General features: G+C 45.5%; 1 protein-coding gene across 1 annotated transcript in view; it reads right to left on the bottom strand.

Moving 5' to 3' along the window:
* ATP6V1B1 (ATPase H+ transporting V1 subunit B1) overlaps positions 1-12,328 on the bottom strand; it is a 45,896-nt gene that overhangs the window by 17,994 nt on the left and 15,574 nt on the right. The window contains exon 2 of the mRNA XM_069066349.1: positions 2,324-2,379. Within this exon, the coding sequence (XP_068922450.1) occupies positions 2,324-2,379 (56 nt within the window). The remainder of the gene's footprint in view (positions 1-2,323; positions 2,380-12,328) is intronic.

The following is a 12,328-nucleotide window of genomic DNA, read 5'->3' as shown; positions in this document are numbered from 1 at the left end:
TCTCTCTCTCTCTTCCCTCCCTTTTCTCCTTTTCTCTCTCCATTTCCCTTCCTTCTTTGCTCCTGTTTCTGTCCTGTTCTTCTGTCTATTCCTGGCTTCTCTGTCCCTATCTCCCTCTCAGTTCCTGTTTTTCTCCCTACCCCCATTTCCCTCCCTGCTTCTATTTGTCCATCCTTGTCCTCTGTCCTCGCCCTTGTCCTTACCCCCTCTCAGCCCCCATCCCTGTCCCTCCTTCCCTGCTCCTGTATGTCCCGTCTTTCTGTTCCTTTCTCTGTCTGTTCCTGTCTTCTTCCCTTTCCCCATCTCTCTCTCAGCTCCTGTCCCTCTTGCTCTCCCATCTTCTGCCCTGCTCCTATCTCTGTCACTGTCTCTAACTCTGCCACTGCTCCCGCTCTTGTCCCTTTCACTGTAAAAACTGGTGCTTCTTCCACCACCCTTAACTGATAAATGGGGTGAAATGGAGACTCAGAGCTTGGGCTGGGACTGGGAGGACAAAGCCATTTTGGGCATGCCTCCCCGGGATATTTTCTCTCCACTAGGGAATGGATGCTCTATGGGGACCAAACTCTTTCTACAATGTAGGGGTTGTCAGGAGATGGCGCTGTGGGGACAAACATGAAGAACCCGGGTTTTGGAACTGAAAGGGCAATGGATTCTGGAGCATGGGTGTGGAAAGGCCCCTATGCCAGCATCTTAGTGCTGCGTTTACCTGCCCCCACACCCAAAGCCAGCTGATCTGGGATTAACTTTCTACTTCTTATCAAGCAGCAGTTTCCTAGGACCTTAGACCTCGAAGGTGTCTTCAATTTTACATATGAGGAAACTGAGGCCAGAGAAAAGAGACTTTTCCAAGGCCATACAGTAGATTAGTAGTAGAGCCATACAGGACTGGAGCTTAACCCTCAGTTTAGGAGACTTTCTGCCATGCCAGAAAGAGCTCCTTCTATATTATATCATGTACAACATTCCCCTCTGTCTCCATGTCTTTTTTTTAAAGTGATATTTATTTATTTACTTTTTGTAGGGGGGAGGGCAGGGCAGTTGGGGTTAAGTGACTTTCCCAAGGTCACATGGCTAGTAAGTGTTAAGTGTCTGAGGCTGGATTTGAACTCCTGACTCCAGGGCCAGTGCTCTATTTGCTGTACCGCCTACCCTCTCCATGTCTTTGCGCTGATTGCCCCAATGCCTTCTTCACTTCCACCTCATAGAAACCCCTCATCTCCCCCAACTTCCTTCAATATTCAGTTCAAATATTACCTGCTCAAAACTTTATTAGATTTCCCCAACTCCTTATGCTTTCCCTCAATTACCTTGTACTTGTATATTCTGTATATATATATATATGTGAAAATGTTGTTTCCTCTGATTGAATGTAAGCTGCCTGAGGATAGATGTTGCTTCTTTGGTCTTTGTATGTCTAGTGCCTAGTACATAGGCTGTCACTAAATGCTTGCTGATTGATTAATTGGTACATTCCAAAGAGGTAACCACATGAGGACAGTACTTGCCTTCAAGAAGCTCATATTCTATTGTACTGGGGTGGGGGGTACTGATAATATAATAATATGAACACAGAAAAAATAAATATAAGGCATATACAAAGCAATTTGGGGGTGGGGTAGAAGGAAGGTAATGAACTGGGTTAGCTTTGGTTAGATATGACTATTTCCTATGAGCTTGGTGGTGAGGCTTATTTGCTTTCCAAGTCGAGGGTTCCTGAAATCTAGTGGCATTGTACCACTGAATTACATATCTATATGGACTATTATAATCATCATCATAACCGTTGGAATATACGATACTGGGCCTTGCCTACCCACAATTTCACTTGATCCCTTACAGGGCCCTAGGAGATTGTCAGCATTGACTTTTATAGGGGAGAAAATGGACATCAAAGAGGGTAAATGACATACTCAGGGTTACCCATGGAGTCAAGTGTCAGAGCAGGGAGTAGAAATCCTGACCCTTCCCCCACCCCCCAGCCCAGGACTCTTTCTACTACACCATAAAAGATTTATCAACCATGATAGATTTATTTGTCATGACTATTTGTCATGTTACCTTGGCATCAAATGGAGGTTAAGGGGATATTTTGTGTTTGTCAGGGACTGGGGAGGAGAGATTTCTTTCCTTAGAATGTGACTTTATGGGTTTGGGGGTGAGGGAGGCAGAGTTTAGTAGGAGCAGTAGCAGGTGTTGGGGGTAGGATAAAGAATGGGGAGACAGAGTTTGGGGAAGTGCATTGTCGGTGAGAATGAGTGAGAGGGATGCAGCTTCAGGTAAGGGGTTCAATTCTTCCATGGCCACTCCCCCATCTTCCTACCTTTACGTTATCCAGAACAACCAAGGGCCCATTGACGCTGCACACAGTCCTGTAGGCTGAGGAAGAAGACAGAAGATAGATAAACTGGCCTCAAAAACCACATAAATTGATCAACCAGTAAGCATTTATAGAATGCCTACTGTGTACCAGGCAGTGAGCTAGCAGCTGGGGACAGAAAGACGAAAATGAAATGTCTCTGGTCTCATGGCACTTTTATTTTATTAAGGGAAACCCAATTGTGATCAATGATATTCTTGACTCCAGACCCAGTGCTCCATCCACTGCATCGATAGTGTGACCTTCAGAAAGGTCAGGGAGATGATGAAGGCTGAGAAAAGCCTATGAGATTTGGTGGTGGGTGATCTTTAAGAGATATGTTTCCAGAGCATCAGAGGGATAGAAGGTTGGATTGCAATGGGTTGAGGTCAGAGTGGGTAGTGAGGGAGAGGAAGCCTCAGGTATAAGACAAATTTTTTCAGGATTAGCCGAAAAGACTAGTTAAGTCAGGGGATGATGGTTATTCAGGTTAGAGTGGCTAACAGAAGGCTTTTTTTTTTTTTTTTTGCTTTTTGGAGGGCAGATGGGGTTAAGTGACTTGCCCAAGGTCACACAGCTAGTTTTGTGTTGTAATGGAAATGCAAATTTAAAGATCTTCCCTGCCCCTAGGCTAAAGTGCTCCTGGAGCCTGGGGTGGGAGGCTTGTTTTTCAGTTGATACTTTTTGATTGGCCAGTGGGTCCAAAAGGTTGTTACATTCTCTGAGCCAGGAGAAGGCTATATAAGCCCTGATGTGTAGCTTTGTTTTTGGGGCTCACTTTGAGAAGTGTTCTGTGATTTGACATGGATTCTGGGAAGCCGTTGTCCTGAGCCCCCCGGCTTTGAAAAACCCAGATGTTGAAACCCAGATGTTGATTGGGTATGGATGTAATGGTTGGACAGTTTGAAATCTGTCCACTTGATCTGTTTCTGTCTTGATAATTCTGCCTGTATACTTTGAAGTTTGGGGTGCTGACCTCTTTCCCCTGAATTAGATAAACGATACATATTTGACTGATTAAAGTAAGCTTGTTAACCCATTTTGAGTTGCTTTCCTTTATCAAAGCAGATCTAAGAACCTGTATTGGCAGCAAACCCTGAGGACGCTTGGGGTGCTTGCTGCTACATGTGTGTGTAAGTGTCTGAGGCTGGATTTGAATTCAGGTCCTCCTGACTCCAGGGCCAGTGCTCCATTTACTGTGCCACCTAGCTGCCCCTAACAGAAGGCTTTTTAAGGAACGGAGAGGCTTAAGCATATTTGTATTCAGATGGCAGGAGGCCAGTGGAGATGGAGAGGCTGAAGATGTACAAGAGAAAGGGGACGATGGACAGAGAGAGGTTCTAGGGGAGGCTAGAGGGAATGAAAGCCCAAGTACAGGGGAAGCTCAGGTTCAAATATGTTTTATGTCCGCTGGCCAAGGACTCGCACCCACTGACCTCTATCTCTTCCCTCTGAAATCTCAGACTCTCACCTCCTTTCCCTTCCCTTTTCTCATCCCCAGGTTTCTCTGCCTCTTCTTTTATGGAATCTTGGGTCTAGAACTAGAAGGGAACTTTGTGATTATCTAATCTACCACCCTTTTACAGACGAGGCACTGAATTGACCTGCCAAGATCACACAAGTATTAAATAATAATACAGGATTTGGACGCAAGTCTTCTGATGCCAAATCCTTCCAGCACTCCATGCTGTCGCTCTCTCCTTTCTTCTCTACTCTTTTTGTGTCTCTTCTTCTGCCCTCCTCTTCTCTTTCCTCTCCCCTTTCCTCCTCTCCTCTCCTCACTTCTCTATTCTTCGCTCCTTTCCCCTCTTCTGTTTCCTCTCCCCTTTCCTCCTCTCCTCCCTTCTCCCCTCTTCTCTTTCTTCTCCCCTTTCCTCCTCTCCTCTCCTCCCTTCTCCTCTCTTCTCTCCTTTCCTCTCTTCTATTTCCTCTCCTCTTCCTTCCTTTTTCTCAGTCATCTCCCCTTCCCTTCCTTCTCCTCCTCACTCCTCTCTCTCCCACTTTCCCTTTTACTTCCCTCTTTCTCCTGCTTCCTCCACTTTCCTCCAGCCCCCTCCCACCCTCAGTTTTTCCTTCCCTGCCCATCCTACTCCTGACAGCTCGGGTGCATCCAGGCCATTAGCTGTGACAGGGGCAGCCACCATTGCTGTAAGGGTCATGCCCCTGACCAGGGCCCCTCCTCACCCTGAACACCTGCGGGAGGCTGGGGGAAGGGGGACAAGGCCTCCCATAGCTCTCATTGGCTGGGCCCTTCACAGCTCACCACTTCCAGAATTAGAGAGGGCTTTTTAATCCCCAGGGGGTTGCTTCCTCTCTTGCCCTCCCTTGCCCCCTCCAGCCTCAGCAGCTATAACCAACTCCTCCCCCCTCTCAGCACTGTGGGAATGACTCAGGCTTCCTCAGCCTCTGACACTGGACTTGGGAATTTCATTCATAATTGTTTGACTATTGTCTCTGCATACCCAGCACCTACCATGAAGCCTGGCACATTGTAGTCCCCTAATAAATGCTGTCTGAATCAAACTGACTAATAATGATATTTGAGAAGTGGATGGAAAGTCAGCATGGTATAATGGGCAGAGAATTGTCCTCCAGGCTGGGGAAACCTCAGTTCAATTTTCCCTTTGACACAAGCTGTCTGTGATCAAGGGCAAATCATTTCACCCCTCTGTGCTGCCAGAGGACTCTCTGATGTCATATGTTGTCGGCAAGTTGCAGAGCAGTGGCAGTGGGAGGGAATTTTCGTACTTGGAGGTACTTATGTCAATCACAGCACAGGATATAATAATAATAGAGGACACTTATAACCTCAAAACATTTTGCATAAATTATTTCTTTGGAGCCTCACAAAACCCTGGGATGTAGAAAGAGGAAGTATTCTTTTATCACTTTATAGATGAGGATGGCTGGATGATATGGATAATAGCTAGGTAGATGATGGGCTAATAAATAGAGATGGGCAGATAGATAGATGGATAGACAGATAGGTGGATGGATGGATGGATGAATGGATGGATAGATGATATTCATGGTGGATGTTTCCTCGTCTGTAAAATGAGCTGGAGAAGGAAATGGCAAACCAGTCCAGTATTTTTGGCCAAGAAGACCACAAATGGGATCATGAAGAGTTGGCCCCACTGAAACAACTGCATAACCACAATAGTTGCTGCATAGGTAGATTGATTATGGATCGATAAATAGAGATGGGTAGACCCATGATCGATTGATAGAGATAGGTAGATAGATGGATAAGCAGATAGCATTATGTAGTAAGCCCATATTACGGGCTAAGTGCTGGGGCAACCAAGGTAATCTCTGACTTCAAGAAGAAAAAATTCTAGTGGGGGAAGATGATTCTAAAAAAGGAAAGAGGAGCTGGAAAGAAGTGTGGAGGAATGTGCTTCCAGGTCCCAAGGTGTTGTGGGGAGTAATATGGAGGTATGGTTCCTAGAAAGAAAAGGTAAAAGCTCAATATGGGGTGTGGGGGGAGAGAAATAGAGGTAGAATTATATGGAGAAGTGAGGAAACTGAGGCTTAGAAAGGTGAAGTGATCACACAGGTATAGGATAGAAAGCCCACTTTTTGGCCAGGAAGACTGAGGTTCAAGTCTATCTCTGATACATATAGACTGTGTGACCCTAGACAAGTCACTTTATTTCTCAGTGCCCCAGACAGCTCTTTAAGACTAGAAATTTCAGAGAAGATGCAGGCTTCCTTGGTAGAGGGAACTTCCTCTTCCCAGAATTCCTTATGCCAATGAAATCATCCCTTCAATCATCGCAATCCTCCCTCACTCAGTACTAAACTGAGGCCAGAATTGAGTCCAGATCTCTCGACCTCATTTGCATTCATTCCCCTTGGCTCAGAGAGGTGGCCCATCCAAGAGAAAGCTTGGACCTCAAGCACTCTTGTCCCAGGAAGAAAAGTGCTCTGTGGTCTCTAGCTGAACTGACCCATAGAGTACTTGCTACTGGAGGCCTGAGTACTAAAAAAGAAACAGGAAGAGGTACCACATCTCACCAGTCAGATTGGCTAAGATGACAAAACAGGAAAATGACAAATGCTGGAGAGGATGTGGGCAAATTGGAACACTAATGCATTACTGGTGGAGTTGTGAACTGATCCAGCCTTTCTGGAGAGCAATCTGGAATTATACCCAAAGGGCTACAAATAATTTCATATCCTTTGACCCAGCAATACCACTCCTAGGGTTATATCCCAAAGAGATCATAGAAGTGGGAGGAAGACCCATATGTACAAAAATATTTATAGCAACTCTTTTTGTGGTGGCAAAGAATTGGAAATTAAGGGGGTGCCCATCAATTGGGGAATACCTGAACAAGTTGTGGTATATGTATGTTATGGAATACTACTGTGCTATAAGAAATGAGGAGCAGATGGACTTCATATTTACCTGGAGAGGCTTATACGAACTGATGCTGAGTGAGAAGAGTAGAACCAGGAGAAATTTGTACACAATTACAGACACAACGTATGTGTGATGACCAACTTTGATAGGCTGGACTCTTCTCAGCAATGCAGTCAATCCCAAAAGACTCATGATAGAGAGAAATGTGTGCATCCAGAGAAAGAACTAGAAATAACTGAGTTTATATCCAGATGGAAGCAAAATACCTGATCTTTTTCCTTTTCAAAAGAAAGAAAGAAACAGGAAAAAGAAGAGGGAGGCATTGAACAGTTATCACAGAGAAGAGGAATGAGCCTTATTCAGCCCAGACCCAGAAGGGAGAGCTAGGAGCCAAAAGTAGAAGCTGCAAAGAGACATATTTAGACTCTATGTCAGAGGGAAAACTACCCCCAGTTGGAGCTGTCCAGAAGTGCAATGGGATGTCTCATAAGGTAATGAGTTCCCTGGAAATGAAAGTATTCAAGCAAGGACTTGCTGACTACTTACTTTTCATACATGTTATACGAGTGATTCATTTTTAGGCATGGGTCACACTGGGGGATCTCAGAAGTCCCTTAATCTACCAAGATTTTACAATTATGTGTGATTCCTGAGTCAGGAGACCTAGATTCTAGATTCTGGACCCAAGTTGGATGTATGACCTTGGGCAAGTCCAATACCTTCTCAAGGTTCCAGTTTCCTCACCAGGAAAATGAGGGGTTGGACTGCCCTAGTGTTTCTCAAACTATCCTGCCTGTCCGAGGGGTTCTGCTTTGCTATGTATAATGGCTCCATTGCGTAAGTACTTTAAGTGGGTACAGAGAAAACATTCATTAGCTTCAGTTAGATGACCGAGATCCTGCCTCCTCAATGATCTAGAGTTGTGCTGTTGATCTCTAAGAACCTCCTCACCATTGCCCTTGAGTCCCACATGATCCTATCTGCCACACCAGGTGGATGGGTTCAGTTCCCTCCTCTACTAAGAATATTAATAATCAAGGAGCTGTGACTGCCTTGTTGTAGGAGCTCCGGATTTGGAGGGAGAGCTCCTAGGCCCAGATCTTGGCTCTTCTGAACACTAATTCGTGTGGCCTTGGCAGGTGTCTTCCCCTCACTGGGTCTCACTTTCCCCCCAGGAAATGAAGGGGTTGAATGAGATGACCTCTGCGGTCCTTTCCAGATCCAAATCTTATGACTTAAAAAGATTTCTTTCACTAGAACAGTAATTGGCCAAGGTATCTTAAGGACTTTACCCCACATTCACTGGAAGGAAAAAAAGTAGGATTGCAGCTAGGTGTCATGGTGGAGACAGTTCTACTATATTGGAGTCAAGAAGTTCTGAATAAACGAATCCTGCCTGTATGAGTTTGGGACAAGTCACTTCACCTTGGCCTCAGTTTCTTCATCTGTGAAATGCGGATAATCATAATAGCACTGATTTCACAGAGTTGTTGCAAGATTCAAATGAGAAAATATATGAAAGAAGTTTTGTAGATCTTCAAATGATATATAAATGCTAGCTATTATTAAAATATGTCACAATGAGAAGGGATATAGGGCCTTTGGATGCACAAATGGTAACAGAATCTGGTCCCAAAATTCCCTTTTTTACATGTCATGTGATTTGGGTATGTGAATGTGAAACCCTTTAGCATGAGGCCTACAGATGACATAATCATGGAAGTTTCTCCACTAGCAAAACCAGATTATAGATTAGATTCTATGCCAAGACCAAGCAGCAGTGATATTTGGGTTATCTGCTTTTCCTGGATCTGTTTTTTCTATTTGGAAGGTAACTATGGTCACTCTTCTGGCCTCCAGCAGCTGGACTTGGTAGTTGGAGATAAGATCGAATGAGCCAAAGGTTGGGGACTTTACACTGTGTATGAGCCATTAAGCAATATTGTGTCCTGAGCCTGAGCCCTAAGCGTGGACAGAGGGTGACCCTTAACTACAACCACAGACTGAACATCAACCCTGACCTCTATCTCTGATTACAAACTACCTGTTGCCCCTGGTCATAGAAAGTCCTTTAATTCTATTTATAGTTCTACCATTAATCCTGGCCATAAATGCATCCCTGTTCTGGCTATAGCCTGACCTTTAACCTCAGCCACACTGACCCCACACTACCACTACAGACTGACCCTTTTAACCTTGGTTTTAGGGCCTAACCCAGGGCCTACACTGACCTCAGACCCTGGTCACCATCAGAACCCTAACCCTGGCCTGAGTGAAAGAATACGGAGAGCTCAAAAACAGTGCCGCCAATCTATCCTTAGGAAACATCCATGAGGAAATGCAAAAAGGCCCTTATTCATCATGCTCCACCCTTAATAAAACATGTATATTCTCACAGATGACAAAAGACAGCAATAGCCCATGTTGGAAGGGTTGTGGAAAAACAAGCACAGTAATGCAGTTTTCATGGATCTGTCAGAGTGACTGCATTCATTTTGGAAAGCAGTTTGAAATTATAAGAATAAAGGGGCTAAAGTGCCCATGGCCTCTGGCCCAGAGATTTCAAAGGGTTGTGCCGCAAGGAAGCCATAGATTAAAAAAAAAAAGCCCCTTATAAATTGTGGCAGCTAAGAGCTAGAAACAAAGCATATGCCCATCATCTGGGAAATGACAGAACAAATTGAGGTACATGAATGAAATGGACTATTGGCGTATTGTCAGAAATGATGAATGTGATCAGTACAGAGAAGCATGGGAAGGTCCACATGAACTGATGCAGAGTAAAGGCAGCAGCACTAAGAAAACAAGAAAGATACCATGATTGCAACAATGTGAATGGAAAGATTGACCACAAAACAATCAACAGTGAATATTACAAAGTTACAACGAAGACAAAAGAGAAGACACATCTCTCTACTATTTCACAGAAATGGGGGGTCCACAGGTATGAAAAATCACATATGGTAAGAGAAAGTTTTTGGTACTAATCAATTCTGCTGGTTTTTACTGTTCTTAAATTTTCTTTGTTTCTTTTTTTTAAGTAAGGGATAGCTCTCTGGGAAAGAGATGGAGAGTTATGCAGGGGAGGATTTTAGGATATAAAAACAAACATTGACACAAATTTAGCATTTTTTTGGGCAATATTATCAACCACGTGGAATTAGGGAAAGGAAGCGGAGGGGGAGGGGGAAAGGGATAGAGATAGTAAAAAAGTAACAGATATAAAGAGACCAATTGGGAGAAAGGGAGAGAAAGAAATAGGAGCAAGAGACCTATAGAGTCAGAGACAAAAAGCCAGTGGGGAGGAGGAGAGAGATGAGAAAGAGACAGAGAGAGACCAAGATTGGCGGGGGGGGGGGGGGGGGGGACAGCGACAGAGACAGAGAGACAAAGAGACAGAGATAGAGGGACAGAGACAGAGATTGAGATGTCAGCATTTACCGAGCAGAGAGGGAGACAGAGCAATGCAAAAGAGGTTCATTCAGAGCTGGCCCCAGAAAGGCAAGGGCCAGCCCATCGGAAAACTCCAACGCCATCATCATTAAGCTGTTGGTCGAGAAGAAAGCCTTGAACTCCGCGGTGGAAAGACGCAGGGTGGGTGGGCCAAGGCAGGGTAGGGAGCGGAGGGAGAGAAATCTCCAATTCTTGTCGCAGAAGAAAAGTCTTTCAACTTCACCCCCGCCTGGCCTGCCCCCCCCCCCAATTTCACAGCTCCTGTCACATGAAATCCCCATTAAGCCTGACAATCAGCCGCTATTACCTCCCATGGGAGGGGTGGGGGGAGGAGGAGAAAAGAAGGGATTGGGCAGAGGACAAAGACAAAAAAAAAAAAAAAACCAGCCCTCAGGAGGGGCTTCCTTCAGTGGGGGATCGTGGCCAGGGAAGCTTAGGGGCTCACTGCAAAGAGTCTGTCGTTCGCAAAAAATTCCTTAGCTTTGTGTTTCAGACTCAGAATCCCGGAATTATGGTCCGCTCCCCCTGTCTGCCTCCATCGTAGATCTTAGGACCTCAGGGGCCATCTGGCCCAACCACCTTGCTTTACAGAGGGGGAAATAAGCTTGAGACGTATGAGGGCTCAAGATCACATAGACAGTAAATGGCAGAAACAGGATCTGACCCCGGATCTTCTGGGAAAGAGCCGGTACTCATTGGACTGAGAAATTAGTCAGAGGTCCTGTCACCCATAGAGCAACGAACTGTTGCGTGGTGCAGTGAATAGAGTATGGGGCCTGGAGTCACAAAGACCCAAGTTAAATCCAGCCTCAGACACTTAGCAGCTGTGTGACCCTGGGCAAGTCAGTTTATCCTGTTTGCCTCAGTTTCCTCATCTGTAAAATGAGCTGGAGAAGGAAATTGCAAACCTCTCCAGTGTCTTTGCCAAGAAAACCCCAAAAGGGGTCACAAAGAGTCAGACTTGACTAGAAATGAATAAATGTGCCAAACTCTGTGGTAAGCCTTGGGGGTACAAATTTAAGCTAAAAGAGAGACAGTCCTTACCCTCAAGGGGCTTACATTCTAACAGAGGAAGATGACACACAAAAGGGGACTGAAGAAGGGGATGAGCCTGCAAGGGGGTATGGTGTCCTAGTCAGGAGAATCAGAATCAGGGTGGAGCTGAATGAACAGTGGCAGTCATGGGCCCTTCCTCAAAATGGAGACCGTAAGAGGACTTGCCAATGGGAGAAGGGGCTAGCTTGGAGAGATGGTCCAGGGTTCCGTTTTCTAGGCAGCTGGGTGACACAGTGGATAGAGCACTGGACCTGGAGTCAGCATGACCTGAGTTTAAATCAGGTTTCAGATACTGTGTGACCTTGGGAAGGTCACTTAACTTCTGTTTGCCTCAACTGTCTCCTCAGCTGTCAAATAGGGATAATAATAGTGCCTTTTTCCCAAGGATCAAATGAAATAGTATTTGTAAAGTGCTTAGTGAGGTACCTGGTACTTAATAGATACTTGTTTTCCTTCCTTTAGAACAGAACCAAACTCCTGAGCCTGGCATTCAAGGCTTCTGGGTCACCACTCCTCTCCCTTCTTGTGGATACCTCACTCCAATAGAATTTCCTCCATGAATTGTCTCTCTTGCTTCTGAACCTTCTCAGCCTTCAAGGCCCAAGGCCCAAGATTCTTCTGGGAAGCTTTTGCTGATTTCTCCCACTCAGGATCTGAACCCTCTCTGACACCTGGTTCATACAAACAATCTAGCATTTGGATCATAGCACAACCCCAAGCATCCTAGCCATTCAAATGGGAAGGGGTCTTAGATGTCATTCAGTCTAACCTGCTCAGGTCACAGTGAACAAAGTGGGGCCCAGAGAAAGCAAGAAGTGGCCTTGGGTCCCCTGACGTCTGCCTCCCACAAAGCTTTAGGCTGCAAGCCGGTCTGAGATAGGTTGTGGGCACTTTGTCTCCTCCAGACTCAGCAGACAGAATATGGAAGGACTCTCTGAAGGAACCATCTGCCCTGGCTAGTCAGCAAGCCTTTGAAAGACAGGGATGGTTTCTTCAGTTTTCCCATAGCCTGGAGGGTGAGGTGGGGAGGGCGAGGCTGAGGAGGTGGGCAGCAGAAGCCCAGAGCAGTGCATCTTGGCCGCAGAGCCAGT

Source organism: Petaurus breviceps, unplaced genomic scaffold (genome assembly GCF_028583685.1).
Source record: "Petaurus breviceps papuanus isolate PSGF00001 unplaced genomic scaffold, PetGlider_PUasm1.0 139, whole genome shotgun sequence".
Lineage (NCBI taxonomy): Eukaryota > Metazoa > Chordata > Mammalia > Diprotodontia > Petauridae > Petaurus > Petaurus breviceps.
This window is presented reverse-complemented; position numbering and strand designations above follow the sequence as displayed.